General features: G+C 45.2%; 1 protein-coding gene across 1 annotated transcript in view; it reads right to left on the reverse strand.

Annotated features, from left to right (window-relative positions):
• Positions 1 to 872: 872 nt before the first annotated feature.
• LOC147663565 (uncharacterized) overlaps positions 873 to 27,243 on the reverse strand; it is a 159,011-nt gene continuing 132,640 nt past the window's right edge. The window contains exons 6-7 of the mRNA XM_086950357.1: positions 10,432 to 10,688; positions 873 to 4,978 (exon numbers count right to left, since the gene is read on the reverse strand). Coding sequence (XP_086806483.1) covers positions 4,803 to 4,978; positions 10,432 to 10,688 — 433 coding nt within the window. The 3' untranslated portion in view covers positions 873 to 4,802. The remainder of the gene's footprint in view (positions 4,979 to 10,431; positions 10,689 to 27,243) is intronic.

Consider the following 27,243-nt stretch of genomic DNA (forward strand, 5'->3'; position numbering starts at 1 on the left):
TCAAGTAACATTTTGTGAGAGTTTGTAAGAGTTTCAAAGGCACTAACACTTATTTACCACACTGACGATATTTTGAATTCAGGGTCCTCTGTGTTGTCTGCTCTTGCAAGTGCCATTGGTTAAAGAAGCATTTGCCTCTTGAGTCTTGGTAGAAAGAGGCTTAGGGCCCGATTCACAGAACTAACTTAAGACAAAATCCTAAACTTACTACTTTTGGTATTCACAGAAGTTAGGATTTTGTCTTAAGTTTGTCTTAAGACAGACTTAAGACAGACTTAAGACAGACTTAAGTTAGGATTTTGTCTTATGTTTGTCTTAAGTCTGTCTTAAGTTTGTCTTAGGACAAATTTAAGACACAATCCTAACTTCTGTGAATACCAAAAGTAGTAAGTTTAGGATTTTGTTGTAAGTTAGTTCTGTGAATCGGCCCCAGCAAGATTGATGAATCACATATATTAATTTTTGCATTGAGACTCTGTAATTATAAAAACAACAACGTACATGAAACAAACCAAAGGGAAAAGGCAAATCTTTAAACATAATCAAGCACAATGTACCTGTGTACAGGTAAGGAACGGGAAACTGATATCAAACAAAATCTTAAGGTGCAAATAAGTATGAGATTGACTTGATAAGCTGGAGACTTGACAATAACAAGTTCTTTCCCACCCACTGCACGTGTCATTGCTGTCATGTTGTACACTTGCATTATTGCTTGTTCAAATCTTTAAAATAACAATAGTGCCAGAACATATTGAATGCTCAGCATAAAAAATCTATCATAATAAATAGGATGGTTAAGAATATTAAAACCAGGATACAACAGTGATTAAAAATACCCATAGACTACTCAAAGCTAAGACTGCAGAGTATTAGAGTCTGTCCCAGAATTTATTTATCAAGTTATATCTTAGATCCAATAATTTAGTTAGCTTAGATGCAAAAATACCACATAGTAGGGAAACACATGTTCTATTTATTGCGATATCCCTGATTATTAGCAATGTGTTATTCAAGCGAATAAGCTTCACAGATTTCCATACACCAAACTTTAAAAAAGAGGTTGTTTAGCCTTCCAAATCGAATCGTCATTCTAGTTCTAGCTAGGACTGTGGCATTTAGAAATACATATTTCTTTGGTCTATTATAAGAAAATTATCTTAGAATCAGGGATATATCTTCATTCAACATTTCAATTGGCCTCCTAAAAATATCTCAGTAATAATCTGGCAGTGGACTGGTGGAAAATGTGTGCATTCTATCAGTGACTATTGTAGAAGTCATACAGAGTACGGTATTGGAGCGACTTGTACTTATCTAAGGTGGTCTGTTAAGGAATGGTTTATATCATCACCAACTAGAAAAACATCCGAGCAATTGGCACATTTATGTCTCCATGATTACACACTGACCCCTTTCTCTTGCATAAAATAACCACAGAATCTAGGCATGGATGGGAGCTCGAAGCTCAACATCTTGTAAAGGGTACAGTGTGACATCAACATCATGGAGGTAGATAAACATGTATTCCTGGAAAGATTAAGTTAGTTTTATCTGTTACATTGTCAATGGCTACTAACGAATCATGTAGGTTTGGAGCACAACTAACAACGTTGTTGCATTTGTTGTCAAATATATAAAGGATACTGGAAATGCTAGGTGGGTAAGACCTTGGGCCTTATTTATGGAAAGCGACGCATCGCTGCGTGAAAACAGCAATGCTTCACTTTTCACTGCGCCTTCCTTGCTTCACCAGTGATGCGTCATATTTACAATATGACGCATCATGTCGCAAGGAGTTACAGATACGTCAGTATTTCTGACATATCTGTAGGCGCAAAAATTACGCATTGCTGGAGTGTGTCACAAAAGTGACGCAACTTCAGCAATGGGCGATTTATCATGGGCAAGTCCCATTTCAATGTGCCTGCGTCAGTCTTACGCCTGCTGTGAGGCAGGCGTAATAAAATTATGCATTTGCGTCCTAGAAGTGACGCAGTGAAATCTCATAGATTTCACTGCGTCATTTCTACAAGGCTTACTTGCGTCAAAACGCCCACCCTGCATACATCATACCTGGCGCAGGTATAATGTGGCGCAGGGGTTTACAAAGTGACACATCTACCTAGATGCGTCACTTTGTAAATATGACGCAACATGGCACATTTTTTTACCCTGCTGGTGCGTCACAAAAAGTGACGCACCCACAGGGCAAAAGTGACGCAAGGGCTCATAAAGAAGCCCCCTTATTTTTTTTTACAGAGTTTTATATAGCGCGAACTTGACCCGAATCGGGTATCAGAGCGCTTTACATAGCACCAGTTGCATTACATGAGGATACATTCATTTTTGTTAGGCACGGGGGAATTAAGTGATTTGCCCAGAATCCTTCCCCACATGAGTCTTAAGGAGTTGCTCCATAAGAATTCTTTACATTGACGGGGAGAGTAGACATCCCTGCTTGTTCCATATTTGATTGAAATTCTATTTAGGTGGCTGCTCTTAAAAGAGATGACAGCTTCCGGTCAATGACATACTGCCTCAACCAATTGAATGAAAAACTGATCAATATTCATAGATTTTATTCCCTCCCACATCAGCCACCATCAAACCCGATAAAAGGTTTTTTCTATGCCTATTAGCACACTGAAGATAGGTTGATTAAGAGCTTGAGTGCAGCTGCTCAGGTTCTTAGCAAAGTATAAAGCAACACATACTTGACATATGAGCTAAAAATTAGTTTAGTAAATGCTCTACATTAGATGTTGTGTTATTTTGAAAAACATATTCCAAAGAAATGTCACATAAAAAAAGTTTAACTTTAGAAGGAACACCTCACAAATATCTTTTGCATCGTTTTCTTGTGGATTGGCTGGTTTGTTTTCATTGTGAGCGTGCTCCTCACAAAGACTGCATGCGCCATTGTGGTCTTTCTTCTATGTCACTGGATGTATACGCCACAGTAGTCCTTCTTCTATGTTGCTGGTTTATGTACTATTGTGTTCCTTCTTCACAGTGGCAATAGAAACAGATAATCAAGTCTTACTAATGTCAGCTATAGCTTCTCTTTTCAAATTTCTGGGCATTACTAACAGCCTGTGTCACTGTAGTTTAATGTGTGCTGCTCACTACTCCTACACCTACAAGAAGCCTGTGGTAGAGCAGACTTGTGCTGCTTGCTACAAGGGGAGTACCAGATTATTTCTAATACATTATCGCCCTGGGACCAGTATTGCGTCCTAATTATCTTCTACAAATATATCACTCCATTAGAGTTATAAATATTGTTAATAATAGAAAATCTGCACCCACTGGGATGATATTTATTTCAACGCGATATGTGAAATACATTACTTCTGTCAAACAATTTTTTGTATACGATATTCGGACATAGAACCGCTCACTTGCCTCCTCGTAACAGTGTGTGGTAATGCTGGATTGTGCTGACCACTCTCAGTACAAATAATAAAAGCCTGCATTACTGTAGTCCTGTGCTGCCCACTCTTAAGTCTGACTTTAATGTGCTGATGCTTGCAAATAACCTTTGTGCGTGATCGTGCATGCATGTATTAACATATTTAGGCAAGATTAAACTTGCTAAGAAAAATAACAACTTTCCCTTGTGCCCTTGTTTCTCGCATTCTGCACATAAAGTGATTTTTCTAACGAGTTCCAAATATAAGGCACTTCTGCAGAAAATATCTTGTATTCCTGCGCCAGGAGTGAATTGATCCATTTTCTTATCCGTCATCAATCTTTGCCATAACGTCAGTCATTTTTCTGTCTGTCACCGCATTTTGTACCTGATCTTGAGTGCCACAGTCACCAATGTCAAAATGGTGTTGAATTCTGTGCTTCATTACTGTTAAACTTGATAAATTCACATCTGATTGCAATTTGATGAAATAGTGGTCTGGATAATATCAGTGCCATCCTTTTAACCCATCCTGTGGTGAGGTAAAGAGTCTTGAGCTATGGCCTTTAGAGCCGGTGTTTGCTTTATTCTTTTCCTTCTAGAAGTATTTTAATCATGTGCGTAAGGATTTCTTTGGCTATTTTAGTAGTTTTTATAGCTTTAAGGAGCAAAGGATATCGAATTGATAGGGAGTTTTTCTTCATGTTATTCTAGAAAATGATGTCTTTTGTTTGTGGAGCTCCTTATGGAGAAAATCGTCTTGAAATGTCTCTTCCCTAAGAGTCCTAACGGTAAATAAGTGTGTTAATTGTGATATATATGAAATGTGAAACTCTGACAGTGAAAATTATGAAATTCCGGTTGGATATGTGGATAAAGAAATTTGTCAATAGCAAACACATTCTTCCCTCACACCTGTTTCCGAGTTAGGAAGAGTGATCAAAGTGCAAATGGAAAATGGGATGTGAGCAAACAACTGGATCAGATGTTTAGGTACAGTTAATATTTTCAAACAGGTTTTTCAGATAAATTCCAATTAAATTATCCGATGGTTGTCTATCCAATTAAAATTTCAAAGCAGGTTAAAACATGATCATATGCATACTCTACAAGATATTATAAAACATATAATCGACAATAAATTAGTAGCAATTAAATATTCTCATGTTATTTGTGCTCTTTACATTTTTACTAGTTTTGACATTCATGAAATCATGCTAAGACGGATGCTTTGTTGAGTACATATATGCATGCAAACTTTAATCTCTACCCCGCATACAACTGATATATCTAAGCGGTGATTCGAGGACTTTGCTCCCTTGAGTCTCATCAGCTCTGTTTCTTCCTAAAATACACCCTACAGTTGGATCCTTGGAGGTTTCAGGATTCATTCTTCTTCACCCTGTAGGATCCTGTACCCCTGGCTTTGTGTTCTATAATATCTTTTCTGCACCAGCAATGCCAAAGCTGCCAGAAGGCAAATGCCACAGATCCCGCCAATGAGGGCTGAGTTCGTAGAAAGCTTCTGTTCTTCTTGATATCTTGCCTGCTTGAGGATCATTCCTGAAACATGGAACATAATATTATATTAATTAGTAGATCTGTAGAAACAATTAAAAACAGATGGTCATGGAGTTTAAGAAACATGTTTGCCAAGGAAGCCTCCATGAAATCAAATTGGAATAAAGGCTTTGATTTGTTCTGTTTCATCAATATTTTTCGTTAAAAGCCCCACAGGAGTTAGGAAAGGAGGGAAAGGATGATTTACCTTCAGAAAAATGCGCGCATGCACCTGAAACATTCCAAGTTCTGTTTATTAGGAAGTGAAATATTAATGATTATATAATCAGTATGAAAGCATAGGGGAATGAGTTGGATTAGAGATGATTTACAGGATTTATACAAAATCAATGGAAGCAGTGAGATAATGGAGCATCACCACCTCCACCCATGCACACAGTCGATACTCAGCCTGGAAGGTGCCTTTGTAAGAGATGCAATACCTACAGTGGGTGAAGCTACGTTTGCCTGAAAGCATTACACCCAAGCATGACTATTCTTGACAATAGTTGGAGAAAATATGTTTTTTTATAAAAAAATTGTCTTTGAAAGAGAGTTTTCAAATTAAAAGTGTTTTCATAGGATTTTTCCACTTTTTAATTTAAACTTTGCAACCTTCTTAAAGGTTGGGAAGTTGAAAGATTTTGCAAAAACCTACTTTATATTTGTGGAAAAAAACGAAGTTTAAAGTAACATTATAATTAGGTGAGTATGTCAGTGACAACAATAACGTTTTTGAACTAAAAAAAATACAGAAATGCACCAGTTGTAGTTAGCAGGGCTAAGTGCAAATTGCTCCCCTGCCATGCACTGCTTTTGCCCTCACATATTACATCACTCTTGACATGTTCTATGACATAATATATGACATCACTGATGACATCTCAAATGACATCATTGATGACAATACGGATGGCATAACTCATGACATCTTCCAAGCTGCCTTTGTGCACATTACTCTATAAACTAGTATGGCATTAGAGGCATGAAAGTAAGTACAAAATAGCTCAGAATAATATGAAGCATTGTTAATGCCATCACAGATACAACTCCCTTAGGTGTAGCAAGCATGTGTTATGTGCAACTTTGACTTTATCACATGCACTTCACAGGAAACCTAGTTGACATTAACAATCAACTATAGATTTATGGGAAATCCTCTTAACACACGGTTTTCAATATGTATTGTAAACAACTGTTCAGAGAAAGATGTGTTTCTCTAGATCCTCAAGGCCTGTTGTATATCTAATGCCCTACTATGAACAGTCTTTACCTGTATCAAACCTGTCACAGTCATTGAGCCTACAGTGATATTGGTAGAAAAGTGGGTACTGCAAACAGTATTTATAATATGGAGACAGTTTACTCTGTACCAACTCTCATGGGAAACACACCACAGAGTATTAGAAAGTATCTACTGAAAACAGTGGATGCTCCATGCATTACCTGTCCAAAAAAAGACTATTCACCTAGAATAACCAAGGTCTCAGGGAGCTAAAGATCATACTAACTGCAGCCTTCATACTGGGATGAAAAGTTTACAGGTAACCCATCTTCTGAAGCAAAACAAGCACATGTACATAGGTTAGTACCTGGTGTACGAAGTCTTCTGTGTTATGTAGAAATTGTCAAGCTGAGACGATTCTGCCCAATAACTTAAGGCTGCTTACAATACCTGGGCCCTCATTTACGAAAAGTGACGCATCGCTGCGAGAAAACAGCAATGTGTCACTTTTCATTGTACCCTCCTCCCGACACCAATGGTGTGTCATATTTACAGTATGATGCATCATGTCGCATGGAGTTACAGATACGTTAGTATTTCTGACGTATCTGTAGGCGCAAAAATGACGCATTGCTGGAGTGTGTCACAAAAGTGAGGCAACCCCAGCAATGGGTCATTACATACGGGCGAGTCCCATGTTAAATGTGCCTGCATCAGTCTTACGCCTGCCATGAGGCAGACGTAAGGTATTGACAAATTTGCGTCCTAGAAGTGGCGCAGTGACATCTTATAGATTTCACTGCGTCACTTCTACAACCCTTTCTTGCGTAGGATTTCAGCCCCTGCATACATTATACCTGGCGCAGGTATAATGTGGCGCAGGGGTTTACATAGTGACGTATCTGCACAGCTGCGTCACTTTGTAAATATGGCACTTCACGGTGCATTTTTTACACCGCTGGTGCATCACATAAAGTGACTTAAGGGCTCATAAATAAGCACCTTAGTAAGTAGAACTTGGAATCTTTGCCCTGTTGGGAACTCTTTCTGCAGTACCAGAAAACGTGTGTGGAACATGCAGTTGCCTGCACATAGAGTTATTCATCAATACAAAGATTTAAAACCTGTTCAATGCCTCAACACACCTAAGATGCATTAGGAGCATATGAGTTTTGTATACACTTACACCAGTTAGCGGGACACAGGCTGTACACAATTAGATAGGAAAATAATATGGTAGTTACCTGCCACTATGTAAGCTATAAAGCAAACATACTCTTTGGATGATGTCATCGGTGATGTCATTAATGTTATCATAGAACATGTCATAAGTAATGCAATATGTGAGGTCATAAGCAGAGCATTTTGGGGATGCAAGTTAATGATACCTTAGCTAACTACAACTGGTGAATTTCTGCGGTTGTTTCCGTTCAAAATGTTAATGTTGTCATTGAGAAAATCGCCTAACTATGGTAATATTTTATTACCATAGCTAAGCTCCTCTCCCCGAACCTTGGGGCCTATTAGGATTGCGGTGAATTCACATCCTCCGGGCCGGTGGAAGCCACCGCCGGCCCGGAGGATGCGGATTCACCGCTGCGGACCTCCAAAACACCACCAGCCACATTAGGATGGCGGTGTTATCAGCAGCAGACAGCAAGTCCGTCCGCCGCTGATCCGCAGGATGTTGTCTGCAATTTGGAGGCGGTGTCTGCAAGACACCGCCAGCCAAATTACCAAGGGCGAGGAAACATGCTTTTCCGCTGCGGATTTTCCGCCGTGGAAAAGCATGTGTACCTTTGCTTCTGGGGGCCCGTTGCGGGCCCCCAGGGTGTTGGGGGTGCACATGGGGGGTACTTATATATGCATGTACTTATATATGCATGCACAAAGCGGCAGGCACCGCACGGTGCCTGCCGCTTTGTGCATGCATATGCAATGCATGCAATTTTAACCTTGCGGCGGACGCTGCTTCAAGCAGCACCCGCCAAAAAGTTAAAGATACGGGATGTGACCGCCAGGGAGGCAGTCACATCCTAATTTACATGGAGGGAACGCCGCAGCCCCTGCGGACGGTCCCTACACCTCGGGGGTGGCGGACAGGCGCAGGTCCGTCCGCCATCATAATCGGGCCCTTAATTAGGCCTCAGGAATCCCTGCTCTGGGGCCAAATATAATTAACAAGGGGAGGAGGGTTAAGTGGCTCCCTTTCTCCGAGCCTTCATAGGCCCCAGGTACCCCATCACTCTGGCAATTTTTCATTTAAAAGGGGGAGAGGGCTGCACAGCCCCCCTCACCTTAGATTTTGACCCCAGTGGATGGGAATCCCAGGGCCTCCTTCCCTGTTAAATTGTATAAAAATAGAGAGGGTGCATGCACACCCTCCTCCCTAAGGCTGTTTAGGCCCGGGACCCATCCCCTGGGCCAAAGGTAATAAAAAAAGGGGATGAGGTGTGCAGCCGTTCCCCAACCTTATTAGGCCTGGGGACCCCATCCCGAGGAGCTGAGTAATTAATAAAGGGAGGAGGGCATGACGTTCCCTTCCCTTTTTTATTATATGTGGCCCCAGGGGATAGGATCCCTAGGACCTATTAAGGCTTGGGAAGGGGTGCCACATGCAAATGAAGAATTGGGAGCCCACAGGAAGAGGGTGAATTTTCTATATGAGATTGTGGGATAATACTCAGGAGGGGACGAAAGTGTGACAAAAGTATGCAAATGTGCTCCATAGGGCCACTGTGAAGTGTTATTATTGTCGACCAGGGATGATCATTTCGACATCAGATCGTATGTCTTAAGTGCAGGAGAGAACTAACCCCTCTGAACGTAGTGAGGTTCTGTCTCCCCTGTGGCGTCCTAGGTAAACCATCATCCTACCCAATGAATGGAAATGAATGGAAGAGAACCCACAACACTGGAACACTGGAAGAGGTTGGTGAACCTAACAAGAAGTAAATTACACTGATTTGCAATCAACTATGTTGGACCACAAGTGGTCCTGGGCCCCATCCAGCTTTCAACAAGTGAAAAGGACCTCAGACTTAAGGGTCCCAGTAACACCAGGCTCCACAGGCAGGCTCAGGAGTGTGCCTTTGGTGAATCTGCAGGAATACAACAATTATGGGTGGAATGCTTGACTCAATCTCAGCCACTGGTAATTATTCAGGCCACATCCCAGTCCATTGATTTTTTACACATTATGCCACTTTAGATGAGACCCAGCCTTATGCAATCAGCCTTGACCCTGCTATAGTAGGAACAGTCCAGCCCAACCTACCAGGTCAGGTCCTCCCTGAACCAGAACCAAGCGATGCAAGACCCGGTTTCATTCTAGCTGGGACTCTTCAATCAGGTGCAGCTTGGTTTCAGGGTCTCAGTGAGAACAAGGCTGCTTGGCGGAGCTGGAAACCTTCCAGTCTAAAGTATCCGAGTCCATTACACACCTGAGTAAGGAGGTGGACAACCCAAAGAAGAAGGCACTAACAACCCTAGAATTATTTGTATAATAATGTGACCGGATGTTTAACACGGTTGAGCAATGAAAATATTTGCTTCCTGTCAAACTGCACAACCAAGGGAATATGTTTCCTGCGGTTTTGGGGATATCAAGAAAAGTAGAGACCCACAAACATGATCGGAGGGTGAACATATACAAAGCTAAATTGGCAATGCTGCAGCATTATCAAACCCATGGTTCCTCTGTCACATTTAGAAGTGAGGGAGCAGTGGGGCTTCTCAGTCCCCCCCTCACTTGACAGAGACTCAACTGGTTCTGGTAGTGGAACCCATTGACCTGGTTGCATGTTAGCCGCAAGGCTACCAGGTTCCTGTGTCACTCGCCCAACCCTATTTTGGCCCTGACATGCTGGGAGATTATTTGATTATTCACGGCGTTTCAGGGTCATTGTTTTTTTGTTTTATTAAACAAACTCCCATTGTGTTACAGCATCCTAAGGTTGTAATGATGGCGGCATGGTGATGTCACTAGTCTTTGGTAAGAAGTTATTAGCAAATAAATGACTGATGTTCTTGTTACATGTGTGTCTGATGTCAGAACATGTCTATAAGAAGATATATGAAGCAAAACATTGTATATATCACCCACTTAATATAAACATATTTTCACCCCCTCCAGTGCTATGAATACCTCTTGTTACCCATAAGTACTTGAGTGTCTTTTCTTACTTGTCACCAGTTCTGACATGTAATGCAACCATACTGTTGGACTTACCATGGTTAAAAACAATGGGTCCCTGTGAAAGTCTTGCTGACTGGGGATGGCTCCCTGACCCACTGCTGTCCCTCTTATGCCTCTGTCCAGAGCATCCTTGAGTGCAGTGGTTGGGAGAAGAGTCATTGTGGCAAACAATGACATCGCAATGGAGATAGACCTCTGGAGAATCTCCAAATTTGAACACATGGAATTCAAAGTGCTGAGCTCTCGGATTGGAAGATTCATAACTGTGCAGAGTTGAGTCCATGAAGCATCTGTATGAAGGGTAAAGACGGAGACAGACAGATGTATTACCTTAACTAAGCAAAATAACATGTGGGTCAGGTGTACAAAATGGAGCATCATTAAGAAAACCTACAAACTATTCCTTGAAGTGTTTCACTCATCACAGTAGAAAGAATCGGACTAAGAAAGAGGTTGAAGATCTGATATTCCACACAATGTGTGCATCACTACTATGAAGCGTGCTCTATTCACCCTGAGACGTTCAAGCAACGTATGTAAAGTGATGTGATGTAATATCAATTTGTAAAGTGCTCTAATACTGAGACAGTGTGCCATAACTGACAGGATAGCAAACAGAAGATTGCCCAATTGAGAAACAGACAGGTCTGCAAAGCTTTTAGAAATGCAGACAGGTAGTCATGCATCCTAAGGTAAGAAGGCAAGGAGTTCCATAACTTTGCCGCAGCAGCAGAAAAAAATAGTATTTCTGCAGGTCCAGCAAACCTTAGAAACTCGTACAAGGCGAGCTTCAACGTATCTCTGGCTATGGATAGGGATCTAACCAAGGAACTCGCCCTGCAGATTTTGAGAGCCCAACCAATGAAATGCCTCAAACACAATGTATATTTCTGTAAATGCAGTTCACCTTGGTCCTGGAAGCTAATACACTCCTTGAACATTGGTGCAAAGTTCTTTTGTTTATTTTCCGCAGAAATTAACAATTGAGTATAGTGAGCATAGCAAGTGAACCTCAATCCAAAAGAGTGAATTAGTGCAGCCAAAGGTACAGATTACCAAGTGTTGGGCTTACTGCAGAGCCATGAAGAACACCCCAAACACTTCTTTGAATCCTTATTGAAAGGACCTCATCTTTACAGCCTGAGCCCTCTCAGATATGCATGATCGTAGACAGGCGAATGCATTGACCTCTATGCCAGTCTCCATCAACTGCTCCGTTATCTGAGTGTGGCAGACATGTCGAAGGCTGCAGACAAATCCAGTGACACCGAGGCAGAGGAATAGCCATGGCTGGCTAGGAGTCCATGGTTATTCAGGCCAAGAGAGTAAGGTTGTCTCAGCCCCATGGCCAAACAAGAGCAAGACTGGGCCTCATCAAAACTCCTATCCTGTTTAAAGAAGGCTGAGAATTGAGTATTCTATGTAACGCTGTAAGGCATCTGTTTCCTCCTGTTGTCACTTTTCACTCTGCTTTGGAGGTGCTCAGCCTTTTCCTATCTGATGACCTACCTTCAACCTCTGTACTATTGTGTGTCTTTTGCCATGATCCAGACATCCTTTCTCCTTGTCAGCTGCCCCAGTCTCCAGGGACCAGTCCTCTAATGTCTTTATCCAACCGGTTTCTGTCCTGCTCTCTCATATTCAGTTGTAGAACCTATGAGTAGTTCCTGAGCCTAGTAATTGCCTAAATCATGCTCCCTACCCTTGAGTGCAACCTACCCTTGAGTGCACCCTACCCTTGATCATATCCAGACATGGAGATCCAAAATAAATGACAGATATTAAGAAACTCACTAGAATTAGATGACAGCTGAAGCATCAATGAATGATCAGGGTGAAATTAATGCTACATAGACTCAGATAAACAGTTTACTAAAAAGGAAACAGGGCAGCGAAGAATATGAATCAAAAGTAACCCTGGGCAAAGCACTATGCCACGCTCGCGGAGTTTGCGAAGTTTGCGCAACTTCGCACTACGCGAGCTGCACGTAGCACAGTACGAACATGCGTAGTGCAGCGCTCATTTATTGCTTGTTCACGGTCCTGAACGTCATGTTCGCGACCGCGAGCAAGCAAAATTACATCCCGGCGAGATTCTCAACGCAGGGAGGTAAGGTTTCTCATTGTGAGTGGTTGCGCATGCTCGCGACCGCTTTCAATGAGAAACTACCAGTTTGCGTTGAGAAAGCTGCAGCTCGAGTAATAATCTACTCCAGCAGCAGAAAACTACAGCTTGCACTGTGCAAGATGCCGTTTTTAATGATTGCACAGTGCCGGATGCTTGTCTGCACTGTGCAATTATTGAAAACGCATCTTGCACAGTGCGAACGTGCTACTACGCAGCTCGCGTAGTGCTACGTGAAGTTCGAGTAGTGCGAAGTGCACTTCGCGTAGCTTCGCGTATCGCTACTTCGCGAACTACACCCACCCTTAATCAAAAGCAGGGGTAGAAGGAGGATTGGGCTAGGTTCACTCTCCTATGTGTTCAAAGTATAGCAAAAAGGATCCGTGGATGACGGATCAAAAGAACCTGGCCAAGGATATACGGGTGGTTCACCAATTGGGTGGAAACCAACCTCTATTAGCCGAAAAGAAAATTTTATTTTTTTGAGTCCCCTCACTCACCCAGGGTTGCCCCTAGGTGACATGCTTCATCATTGGGGCCATCCCAAGCATCTACTGCTTGGGGCACGCTGCGACTTGCGGAGTCCCGTAGGAGTACTTACGTTATTTTGTGAGGATATGTGTAGTTTAGTTTAGGGGGGGTGGTGTAAGTGATATTTAAAAATGTACCTAACTAGTGAGCCAAAGTTTTATTCCTGCTCCCAGTTGGCAAGGATAAAAAGGGTTAATAAAAGGGAAAAATAACTAATATGTAATTATAATCCCTAGTATTATGGCAACATGTTTCAGGTATCCCCTAAACCTCTACTTTTGGACAACTAAGGGACCAGCCCCTGGTGTACCACTCCATGCAGGACCTATAATTAAGTGAAAATAAATATAATGAATTCACACCTAATGTGTGAGCATTTCCAAAAAATACTAACACTGGGCAAAGCGTAGTTTGCGAAGTTTGCGCTGCTTCGCACTACGCATGTAGCACAGTGCAAACACGCGTAGCGTAGCATAGTGCAGCGGTCATTTTTTGCTTGCTCGCGGTCCTCAACGTCCAAGAGCAAGGAAAATGACATCCCGGCGAGACTTTTTCCTCGTTCGCGATCAGCAACATCAAGTTGTCGGGCGTGGAAAATAAACCTCCCCGCGAGATTTCCAACGTGGGGAGGTCAGGTTTCCCATTGCGAGTGGTTGCGTATGCTCGCGATGAGAAACTACCAGTCCGAATTGAGAAAGCTGCCGCTCGAGTAAAAATCTACTCGAGCGGCAGAAAACTACAGCTCGCACTGTGCAAGATGCTGGTTTTGATGATTGCACAGTGCCGGATGCTTGTCCGCACTGTGCAATCATTGAAAATGGCATCTTGCACAGTGCGAACAGGGTACTACACAGTTCGCGTAGTGCTACGCGTAGCTCGCGTATTGTGAAGTGCACTTCGCGTAGCTATGCATAGCGCTACTTTGCGAACTACGCCCAGGATTAAAAAATACATAAGGTTGATTCTGAACAAGTAGTATTTATTTTATGGACAAATTGCGCCTCATGGTCTGTCTGGGTGGAGGGGCCTGTGTGGAAATTGAAGAAATTGATGTACATAAACAGCATTAATTTCCCTTCTTCTCCCACTCCTCTCCCTGTGAGCACCATGAATACCGTAAATTATTGACCGTATCATTCTGCCAGTAAGAGCCCATACCCATATGCATATGTATAGCCATCCTAGGCACCACGGCCTTTTACCCATTGGAATCCCCGGCTTCCCTCCTGCGCGTATCTTAAACCCCCTCTCTCATGCATAGACCATGAAACCCTCTCCCTCTGCGCGACCCTGCTGTGAAAGGCAACCCTTCTGCTTGACCCGCACAAAACCCCCCATTCCCTCTTGAAGAGGCAATCCTTCACCTTAGCTGACATAGCCCTCCCCAGCTGCACCTGACTGCCCCCGCTCTCTCATGTACGGGTCATAAGATCTTTCTCTCTATGCGACTCTGCCCTTGTGTCCCCTCTGGCTCCCCCCTCCCCCTTCCTTCTCCTCACATGGGCAAGTCATAAACCTTCTTCTGCAAGACCCTGTCCTTGAGAGTCACGGCCGCGCCTGACCAACACCTCCTTTCCTTCCATGAATGCCCCTCTGTTGACAAGCCTCCCCTCCGCGCTCGATTGTCCACGCGGCATGAATACCACTCCTTTGATGACCCTTCCCCCGAGTCCGGCTGACCACACATGTCCGAGGCCATCGCCTGAGCCAGGAGATACCATTTACTGCCCTTATTGTATGAAGTCACTCCTCTTCAAAGGACCCACTATTGATCCTGGCCACCCCACCCCCTGGGCTATGATCAGGCGCACACATCCTAAACAGTTGACGGAACACTCAGCTGCGTGATTGCCCTCCCCTCTTATCAGCAGGTCAAGGGTCCCTATTGTGAACATATGTGGGGTAGGATTGACACGAGGATTATAGGGATGTCTTTTCTTTTGCGTCACACTGTCCTGATTGTAATGTCAAGTGTTTTGTAAGGTATAAAAGAAGGAGTCTCAGCTCACTTGTTAGAGCACCTCCTGAAAGACACCGTGTTTCGTGTCCGAAATGACTGGCTCTCCTCATGAGAATTAAACTCTGTTCTTGATTCCTGCTTCCAGCGCCCGTCTCTTTATTTGGTAACTATTCGACATGGGAACTAAGAGGTGGTTTGCGCCAGCGGCCTGGGCATCGGTAGTAATCTGGGCTCCTGTTCCACAATTGGCGTCCCAACGCGGGGTCCATCAGTGACATAAGGTTCGGTAAGAGAGATCCAGACGAAGAAGTGAACATCTAAATGATCGGAGTATACCTGCCTTGAGAGGGCCCTCGCCCGGCTGCCGATCGAAAAGAACTTCACCAATTCTGAACGGACCTCTCTCGAGTGACCTATTGTCCTGACTGGAATCCCACAGGAATGCTACATGGAGTAAGAGAACGATCGGGCGCTGGAAGAGGAAGACGAAGAACTGCCCGTATGGTCCGGTCCGGGTAAGATTAAGTAGGGTGTTTTTACGCCTGATTGGTAGGGTGGTTCTATCCACCTGATTGATTGATTGTTTGTATTGGAATCGGTATTTGTATACTGATATTGTTGGTATTGGTTCATTTAGCTTTGAATGCTACTTGACATATTGGTTCTCTTCTTGAGAACGAGACATTCTCTGTTTGCAAACAGCGGGAATAGGAACGTCGTCCCTCTTTGCAGATAGAGAAGGGTAGGTAATGCAGACTTTTGTCCCCGTTGTAATCCGTCATGCCTACTTTTCTCCCCACTGATTGTTTGAAATCGATTAATAATCGATTGTTGCTCTTTGAGATCTTCCCTGTCCACAAACAGAGACGAATAGGAATATTCTGTTTCCTTTATGGATAGCGAAGGGCAGGTAATGCAGACATTTGTCCCCGTTGTAATCCGTCATGCCTGTTTTTCTCCCCACTGATTGATTGGTTGCCTGGACATTGTTGTTCCAGGAATTGTTTCGTTTGAGGTATTTTCTACTTGCAAACAACGTGGAATAGAAATATTCTGTCTAGTCTTTGCAAGTAGTAAAGGGTAGGTTATGCCCCTTTGTGAATTCGTCAGTCCTACCCACTCCCCACTGATTGGTTATTTGGGGGGTAGCTCGCATGGTCCGCCCAGGAGACTACCCTTATGGAGGACATATGCTCCCCGCTCATGGCCATTTAGTGGAAGTAGACCATCTGGTCCGCCCAGGAGGCTACCCTAGTAAGTGGAAGTACATTGCTTGGTCTGTCCAGGATGATACCCTAATGAAGGAATATATGTTCCCCTTTTGATCGATAATCTAGTTCCACCCCGGACCATTTATTGGAGGGAACTCGTCTGGTCCGTCCAGAAGTACCCCCTAGTGAAAAGGACACATAAAAATATGAAGTGATCACCGTTCCCTACTAACAGAAAACTTTAGCTCGAAACACGCTAAGGAAGAGAAAGAAAAATAAAAAGAAATCAGGCTAAGTCAGTAACCCCCTGATGAGCTTTTGACTTCACTAAAAATAAGAAACATTAGAAATAGTTCGTAATAAGAAATATAAAATGGCGAAAAGTTTGACAGCAAAAATAGCCACGAGGTAGCTAGGTTTCGCTGCCTATTTCTGCTCCCAACATGTCTGCCTCATTGCCCACCACGCCCAAATAACCGTCACATGAAATAGAAACAATTCAATAGGTACCTACCCCCATTCCGGAAGCTCCCGAAGTGCAACAGGTCCGCGGTTACGCCCATCCGGAAGGCGGGGCCTCGAGGCATGCGGGGCTCGCCTGGCCGCGGTCAGTAGGAGATGATGGTGGGCAGGCGGCCCAAAGAATGATAAGGACCTCTCCACCTTTCCCTCTTCTGCCGCCCTGCAGGCCGCGGGGAGAGAGGGGGCTGTCTTGCCTCGGCCACCGACCACCCCTCTCTCTCACCCGATCCGGCTTTCGTCGAAGGCCGAAGCCAAAGCGAGGATGGCGGCATTTCTTTGTGCTATAATGGCCGCAACTACACCCAACGCCTGACAGTTGCAGGTAGTCCCGCCACATGCCATCGCCTGGATAGTTACAGGTAGTCCCGCCACATGTCAAAAAGGGGGGGGATGTCTTGCCTCGGCCACCGACCCCCCCCCCATCTTCAATGGCCGGCACAGCCAATACCGAAGCGCTGGAGCCGAAGAACGGCGCGGGGTCGCTGGAAGGGGGAGGCGGCGCGAACGAGCCTCCCCCACCTCCCTCCAGGTGGAGGCTTCCAGCGACACCCCAATGCTCTTACTTAAAGAGGGTCAACATCAAAAAGCGGTCTTTTGCCCAGGACGGGCACGCGCCCCATGCCTTCTCTCCTCAACCTTGAAGATTCTATGAGAGCCGGGGGGCACCCCGATCCCTCCACATGGGCGCCCCCGTCCCCCTCGCCGGGAACAGCGACATCGGTGCACTCCTGCCGGCGCCAGCTTCACTTTGGAAAATGGCTAAGGTGCAGCCACGGCAGAGGCTTGTTTAGTTCCGGAGGAACACCAGAATGACCCGGTAGGAAAATTGTTGCCGCCCTCCTCACTCTTTGACTGTTGTTAGACTGTTACCACATGATTCAAAACTTTTTGAACTACCAACGGAAGGTTCTGGTCCAACCACGAGTCATTGGAGACATTCTGACTGTGCTGGAACCAGCCTGACCTCGCCCAAAATGGCACCGACTCAAAATGAGACTTTTTGAATAAACTTTGTTGCACCCTGACCGCGCAGCTTTTTGTCCCGAGATATGTATGCAGTTTTTTGGATAATGAAAGTAGATATGAAGGATATTGAGTATGTGCTCGAACAAAGAACTGATTTAGGGTGGGTACTGATTATGATTTGGAAAATGAATTGGTGTAATTTAGATAATGGATGAGCATTGGATAATGAATTTATGAATTAATTAAAAATGAATTACCGACATGCATCATGCTTGCTCTGTAGGGAAGTTTAATACGATGTTATTGCACTGCTGCACTTTATGCAATGAACTGCCACCAACTTCGTTCTTCTTGTGTACAGTCTCAATCTGCTCCGTGGCCGGTCCACTGGGTTGTAGGCCTGTATTTATACATCAACGCTTTTTATTAAAAGTATTTTGAAAACGAAAGCATAGTTGTAGCGGTTGCATTAATGAGTTTTGGATGTTTTACTACAATGAGCGAAGAATAAGTATGATGAAACATGAAGGTTAAAAAGGATCAGATATTTAGCAGCTACATTATGTGTCACAGGCAGCCGGAAAAGTGTTTTAGACGCCCTTAAAACGACACCACAGAAATACCACCTGACCGCCACCCTTGCACCCAACAAAAGGGGTTGCGACCAAGTAACTCATGTAGATACGCAGATCGTCAAATGATTATCTATCTGACATCATTGGTCCCTCTGGGCTTAAACGCCGAGACGGTAACGAAATGCAGTACGTGGAGATAGGTCGAGTAAGTGGTAGGTAAACACATTTTCGGACTACTGCATGCTGATGTGCTTTGAATGCTGCCCCCCACCCCTTCTTTCTCCTCCCTTCTGCAGGTCACGTCAGAACGTCGGCTGAAGTGTGGGAGAGCGATGGTCAAACCACCGACGAAAAGGGAAAGAGGGAATATGTGTGTAGTCGTTATGACGATAAGTTTTCAAAAAGACGTAGACTTAAACATGACTGTTCCTCCTTAGAACATAGCGACTGGGAGGATGGACTGACATAGAAACTTGACGGGTACTGTATGACGACGATTGATTAAGAAATAACACGTTAGACAATGTAACTAGACATTTGACTAGGTAGGGTAAGGACAAGGAAAAAGTGTGTGGGTAAGGGTTACCACGGCACCACCCGTCTGGGAAGTTAGAAATGTTGCTGATGTTCAAAATGCACTGCCCCCTTTCTCACACTCTTATAGATATAGCCAAGCTGTCCGACTGTTCTCCCGATCAATACTTGCCGTTGCCTCAGCCTGGAGAACTTCCCACCAAAGGAAGGAACTGAAAAATGGTTTAAGATCCAACCATGGGTAAATAGCACGACCAGGTTAATTTCTGATCGACTAACCGAGGTGTAAGTATTGGCAATTGAGAACGCTCGCAGAGATAACAAGCGAGAAGGAAAAGGAGGGAAGGGTAGAAAGAGCTAAGCACGTAGATAAATAGGATAGAAAAGATACGTAGGATATAATATGGATTTTGTTGGCCACCTGTTGTTTTCTGTTTTGTCGTGAAATGTCTTATATATGTAATACATGTGCTGTCTTCCTTGTCTGAGTTTGTGTGTATGTAATGTACGGATTTATGTCTTCCCTCTGTCTGTATTTGCGTGTTGCCTGACCTTTGCTGTTCTGTGTTGTGAGCGCACTAAATGACCTATTCTCGTACACGTCTCTCTCTCTCTCTCTCTCTCTCTCTCTACATGTCATACGTGTACCGAATGGCTCGTTTAGATTGCGGGCGACTCCCACTCTCTATGAGAGTCTCCCTATTTTCTATCCCTCTTTGTGGTAAAATTGTGCCCCACCGGCACCAGTCTGATTAGATACTTATTGAACGCGAAGGTGTTCAGCGAAATTGACCGAAACTAAAATGATTGTATCTCGCCATATTACTACCTCTCCTTTCTGCAAAATGAATGAACTTGAATTGGCTGAGAAGGAAAGGACAGGTAAGACGACTAAGGTCCCCCAAATCTGGCCATTTATAGGGGAACTGTATGTCAATGGCACCTTATTCTGTTCATCAGAGACGAACGCCAGCGCCTAGATTGACCCCCAATATCCAGATTGCCCCACCCCCTTTGCACCTAAGCGCGAATACCCGAAGGATCCCCACCCCACTTGATTGACCCCAGCTGCTGTCCCGGATATAAACATAATGACCATGAGTAACTGTCGTCCCTCGAGAAAACCTTGTTTTGCCCTGACTCCCGATGATAACGCCCCCGCCCTGTTTGAAAAGGTTAGCCAGCCTTGAAGGGAAATGTTAGACTGTTAAGGCTCAGGTTAGAAAGACGAGTCTCCCTGGAGGCTCCGAAATGTTGAGTTTGATGAAGTACACAGTTGATAAAAGTCTGACTTTCCTCCATATGTGACCTGTGTAGACAATGAATAAAACTTGGCATGAACTCAGTAGGAATGCCGACATATGCACTGCTTGGTAAATGAACCTCTGACTGTGACCAATGAGCGTATCTCCCAAATGCGTAAAATTGAGGGAGGAATTCACATACGTAGATATCTTCTTCTGCCATCTCTCTAAAACCTTGTTTTGTACCTATTCAAAGATTCACGATCACCGAAGGAGAAGGGTCAGATGTGACGTACAGCCTGGCTGCAGATCTTGGGACCCGTGTGACCTCGACCAAAGGTGGAGCTGCAGAGCAACAAGATACGGGACGAGACCGCAATTTCAACGTGGAAAATGAAAAATGACGGGCCGCCTTGAAGCCCTTCGTCTGCTAACCCACGTGTGCCTGGAGTCTCTGTCCCCCTTATTTGGGCCCGATTGATGGGCCTGCCTGCTTGTTATCCTTTGCTCCCTTGGTCCCTTTTGTGTGTCCCAGGAACTCTGACCCAACTCCGCCCCCCCTCCTATCGACTATTTGAACAACACTCACCCTCTTTTCCACGTGACTTTTTGCCAAAGGGAAGAACTGCACTCAAGTGGAGTAGGGTGTTGCCACGGAAATATAGGTGCCGAGCAAAAAGCGCCGCCAAACGGATTGTTTAGGGAACAGGACTGTGGTCTAACAGCCGAGGACTGGCCGCACCCTGCAACGCGTAAGGATAGAGCCGAGCTGGACCTATAGCTCCACCGCCGGTGCTCAACAGCGCCAACGAAAGTACACGGACTAGAGCCTACCAGTGATGGCTCACTGATAAAAAGACACTGTGACGAAGAAATCTTGTGTATTTAACTGAATTCCGCTCTCAACTACCTGGTCAAAACTGTTCATTGGTCACATTTTTAAGTCAGAAACACTTATGCTATGTAGTGTGCTTAATTGTTAGGAACTCAACGAAATGCAATTTCCTATGTGCTGCATTCTGCCCATCACCTCAACTGTCTATGATTGTATGCCAAATGTTAGTATCGACAAAATGCTAATTCTTCAACGATGCCTGTCTATCTGTAACCCCATCAATTGCAAAAATGAACGCTGTAATGTAAAAAGGGGCGACTGTGGAAATTGAAGAAATTGATGTACATAAACAGCATTCATTTCCCTTCTTTTCCCACTCCTCTCCCTGTGAGCACCATGAATACCGTAAATTATTGACCCTATCATTCTGCCAGTAAGAGCCCATACCCATATGCATATGTATAGCCATCCTAGGCACCACGGCCTTTTACCCATTGGAATCCCCGGCTTCCCTCCTGCGCGTATCTTAAACCCCCTCTCTCATGCATAGACCATGAAACCCTCTCCCTCTGCGCGACCCTGCTGTGAAAGGCAACCCTTCTGCTTGACCCGCACAAAACCCCCCATTCCCTCTTGAAGAGGCAATCCTTCGCCTTAGCTGACATAGCCCTCCCCAGCTGCACCTGACTGCCCCCGCTCTCTCATGTACGGGTCATAAGATCTTTCTCTCTATGCGACTCTGCCCTTGTGTCCCCTCTGGCTCCCCCCTCCCCCTTCCTTCTCCTCACATGGGCAAGTCATAAACCTTCTTCTGCAAGAGCCTGTCCTTGAGAGTCACGGCCGCGCCTGACCAACACCTCCTTTCCTTCCATGAATGCCCCTCTGTTGACAAGCCTCCCCTCCGCGCTCGATTGTCCACGCGGCATGAATACCACTCCTTTGATGACCCTTCCCCCGAGTCCGGCTGACCACAAATGTCCGAGGCCATCGCCTGAGCCAGGAGATACCATTTACTGCCCTTATTGTATGAAGTCACTCCTCTTCAAAGGACCCACTATTGATCCTGGCCACCCCACCCCCTGGGCTATGATCAGGCGCACACATCCTAAACAGTTGACGGAACACTCAGCTGCGTGATTGCCCTCCCCTCTTATCAGCAGGTCAAGGGTCCCTATTGTGAACATATGTGGGGTAGGATTGACACGAGGATTATAGGGATGTCTTTTCTTTTGCGTCACACTGTCCTGATTGTAATGTCAAGTGTTTTGTAAGGTATAAAAGAAGGAGTCTCAGCTCACTTGTTAGAGCACCTCCTGAAAGACACCGTGTTTCGTGTCCGAAATGACTGGCTCTCCTCATGAGAATTAAACTCTGTTCTTGATTCCTGCCTCCAGCGCCCGTCTCTTTATTTGGTAACTATTCGACATGGGAACTAAGAGGCGGTTTGCGCCAGCGGCCTGGGCATCGGTAGTAATCTGGGCTCCTGTTCCACACCTGTAGAAGCTGAGCTCAGCAACCCTCCGTCAATATGACCTACTCGATCCCAGGGTGGACGTCATCTGGTCAACAGGCTCAAGATGAAACATAGTAAAGGCCAGAAGAGGAAGGACATTATGCCACCCATCCCTATTTAGGATGGATGGTGTAAGGCATGGGTAGTCACAAACATTTTTCTAGGGGCACAAAGTTTGGTGTTTAATGTGACCGAGGGCTGAACTGATGCCAGCGGGGGTGTAAAGTCAGTGTAGGGGAAGCAAAGCATGTCTATTTAGTGAACTCAAATGCACAATGTCAACCTTCAAAACCGTGGATGAATCTCGGCTTCTCCACTTGAATAAATTGTGTGACCCTGGGCAATGGTTTTATTTCAATTTCCCTCCTTTTTAGGTCTCGCTGAGTCAGCGCACATGCACTGCTCGGAGAGACTTTAGTAGGTAAGCTTTCAAAGTGCTGCTGGCTAGGTGACAAGCTTCCATTCACGTGAGCGTGCACGCGCGAACTGCCAGCCTTCAGCGCCATCTGTCTTTCCTCTTGCTTGCTCCCTGCCTCCTTCCCTCCCCTTGCCTTCACGCTTACAAGCATTCGGGATTCTCCCAATGCGTGCATCTTCATCAGGCAATATCACGCCCACCTTAAATTTCTCTTCCATCGCTGCCTCAATGTGCTTTCTCTTTCCACAAACTTCATGTTTGTGTTCCTTTATTTTGAGATGCTTTTAGTATTACTGTTTTGTGACTTAAGGAACATTAAGGAAATGTTACTGTGAAACTGGACAACGTTCACAGTGTTTATTTCTGATGGTAGCAGCTGCTTCATGTTTGGTGCACTATTCAGGGAGTCCTTTCGCTGGCCCTTTCATGAGGGCATGATGAGGAAGCTGGAAACTTTTGGCACATTCTTTTTAAAAGCACAGCTTGTTGGCGACTGGTTACTCGATTAGACCTATGTTGCGCTTTAGATCTCAAAGCGCTATGGTGGGTGCAGCAGTTATAACTCATGAAATATGGGGTGCAACTCACAAGGAGGGGGCAGGTTTGAGTGCACATTGGTTGCAATCGAACTCTTAAGATGATGGGCTGTGTGTATCCATTATCAGCACTCAGTCTTCGCTAAGTGATCTTGTTTTGTTGTTGTGTCAATACTTTGCTGAGCCCGTTTGACTTACAACGTGCTTTCTCTTTCTCCAAACTCAATGTTACGGAATCTATTAAGGAGGTCTTGGACATTGGAGGGAAGGTGATATTGGTTCTGCTGGATTTGTCGGCAGCTTTTGATACCGTCCCTCACTACCGTCTTCTCTCAAGACTCCAGGTTTGAGAGGGACGGCTTTTAGTTGGTTTGAGTCTTTTCTATCTGACCGCCAACAAACAATCTGGGCCCCTCCATTCTCAGCCTCAGTGCCTCCGTTGGAGGTGGGAGTTCCTCAGGGGTCAATCCTGAATCCCACTCTTTTTAATATATATATGTCCCCCTTGGCAGCATTGGCTGCGTCTTACGGAGCCCAGATTGTATCCTATGCTGACGACACGCAGCTTCTTTTTACTTGTAAAAAGAACACCGACTTTAATGGCGACAAGATCAAGGGCTGTCTAGGGGCCGTCTTTTCTTGGTTCCAATTGAATCAATTAAAGCGCAACTCGTATAAATCTTAGGTTCTCTTTTTTGGCTGCCCCCCTGACCTCTATTGGAAATCTTGGTGGCCGGCTGATATGTTCCCTCCTTCAGCTGCCACTTCCATGGCAAAAAACTTGGGAGTGAAAGTGGACAATGGGCTGACTCTTAAACCTCAGATTCTGGGTCTAGTGGGGCAGTGTTTCGGCCTCTTAAAAGTTCTGAGGAAATTTCTCCCCTTTTTTATCTCCCGTCCACAGGAGGATCACGGTTCAGGCCTTGATTGGCTCACAGCTCGAATATGCCAATGTACTATACTTGCGCCTCCCCGAGTATCTGCTTACCCACCTACAAACTGTGCAAAACTCATCCGCACGGGCAATCTTTGGCCTTAGTCGTAGGTCCAAGACTTCTGCTCTACTAAAATCACTTCACTGGCTGCCAGTGCGCAAACGCATTTTTTTCAAGACTCTCACTATGGCGTTTAAAGCCCTCTATGGCACTGGCTCGCTCTATCTAAGGAAAAGAATATGTTTCTCTTATCCTTCCAGATCCCTACAATCTGCCTCGCTAGCATTGGCTACTGTTCCGGATATTAAACAAGCTCGCATTGGGGGACGCTCGTATAAACTTCTGGCACCCCAATTATGGAACAAAGTGCCTCTGTCTCTCCGGAAGCTAGACAACCTTCTCCCTTCAGGAAGGAACTTAACCACATGCGCGCTAGTGGAATTCTGCACCTATGCTGAGATTTTAAAAAACCCATGTTACATGACGAGCTGGGCTTGTCATCAGCGTGCGAGGAGGCTACACCATGACGAGCCCAGCTCTTCATGAGCCTGGAAGGGGTTAAAACATGGTTGTTTGGACAATAGCCTCGGTGATCTTGTGGTCTCTGCTTTCTAGGTCTGATAGCGCCGGGACACTCTGCCCGAGTAGCTGAGCGCTCTACAAGACTCCCCCTAACATAACAATGTTTGTGTTCCTTTATTTTGAGATGCTTTTAGTATTACTGTCACACACACACAACCACAACCACACACACAACCGCGCACGCACACACACAACCACACACACACACACAACCACACACACAAATACACCCACAGCCAAATACACACACAACCACAACCATACCCAACCACACACAACCCCACACACAATCCCATGCAGAACCACACACACAACCACACATACACAACCACACACACAACCACATGCACAACCGCACACACAATGACACACACAACCACACACACAAACACACACACAAACACACACACACAACTACACCCAACCACACCCACAATCACACATACAATCGCACACACAGACACACAACCACACACACAAACACACAACCACACACACACAACCACACACGCACACATCCACACACACACACACACAACCACACACACACACAACCACACACAACCACACACACAACCACACATCCACAACCACATGACTCACACAACCACACACACGACCACAACCACACACACATAACCAGACACACAACCACACACAACCACATACACACACACAACCACACACAACCACACAACTACACACACCCACAACCACACACAACCTCACAGCCACACCCACAACCACACACACGCAACCACAACCACACACAACCACACAATCACACACAACCACACACACAACCACACACACAACCACACATAGCAACACACACAAACCCACACACACAACAACATGCACAACCACACACAACCACACCCACAACCACACACACACACACAACCACACCCAACCACACACACAACCACACATACAACCACACACACACCCACACACACAAACAACCACACACACACAAACACACACAACCACACACACACACCCATGCACACACCCACACACACACAACCACACACACAACCCCAAACACAACACACACGCAACCCCACACACACAACCACACAACCACACATACCCACAACCACACACACACAACCACAACCACACACACACAACCAAAACCACACACACAACCAGCCAACCACACACACAACAACACACACAACAACACACACAACCACACACAACCACACACACAACCACACCCAACCACCCAACCAGACAACCACACACACAACCACACACACAACCACACACACAACCACAAACACAACCACAAACACAACCACAAACACACAACCACACACACAGCCACAACCACACACACAACTACAACCACACAACCACACCCACACACAACCACACACACAACCACACATACAATCACACACACGCAAAACCACACCCAACCACACACACACAACCATACACACACACAACCACACACACACTCAACCAAACACACAACCACACCCAACCACACACACACACAACCACACACACAACCACACACACAACCCCATTCACGTACACACACACAACCACACCCCCAGCCACACACCCAACCACACACGCAACTACACACACACCACACACACACAACCACACCCAGCCACACAACCACACACACAACCACAAACACACAACCACGCATACAACCACACACACACACAACCACACACACACACAACCATACACACACAACCACACACAAAAACCCCACACACAACCAACCACACACACAACCATGCACACAGCCACACACACACACACAACACAACCACACACACACAACCACACACACAACCACAACAGCACACACACAACCACATACACAACCAAACACACACAACCGCGCACACCCACACAACCACACGCACCCACAACCACAACCACACAGCCATACACGCAACCACCAACCACACACACAACCACCCAACCACACACACAACCACACACACAACCACTCACAACCACACACACAACCACACCCACAACCACACACACAACTAAACACACACAACCACACACAACCACACACACAACCACAGCACTCACACAATCACACACACAACCAGACACACACAACCACACACACAACCACACACACAAGCACACACACACAAGCACACACACACAACTACAACCACACGCACAACCACACATACAACCACACACACACAACCACACACAAACCCTCATAACCACACACAACCACACGCACACAACCACACACACAACTACACACACAACCGCACACAAAACCACACACACAACCACACACACAACCACCCATACAACCACACAACCACCCATACAACCACACACAACCAGCCC

The sequence above is a fragment of the Lissotriton vulgaris genome, unplaced genomic scaffold (genome assembly GCF_964263255.1).
Source record: "Lissotriton vulgaris unplaced genomic scaffold, aLisVul1.2 SCAFFOLD_1266, whole genome shotgun sequence".
Taxonomy (NCBI): Eukaryota; Metazoa; Chordata; class Amphibia; order Caudata; family Salamandridae; genus Lissotriton; species Lissotriton vulgaris.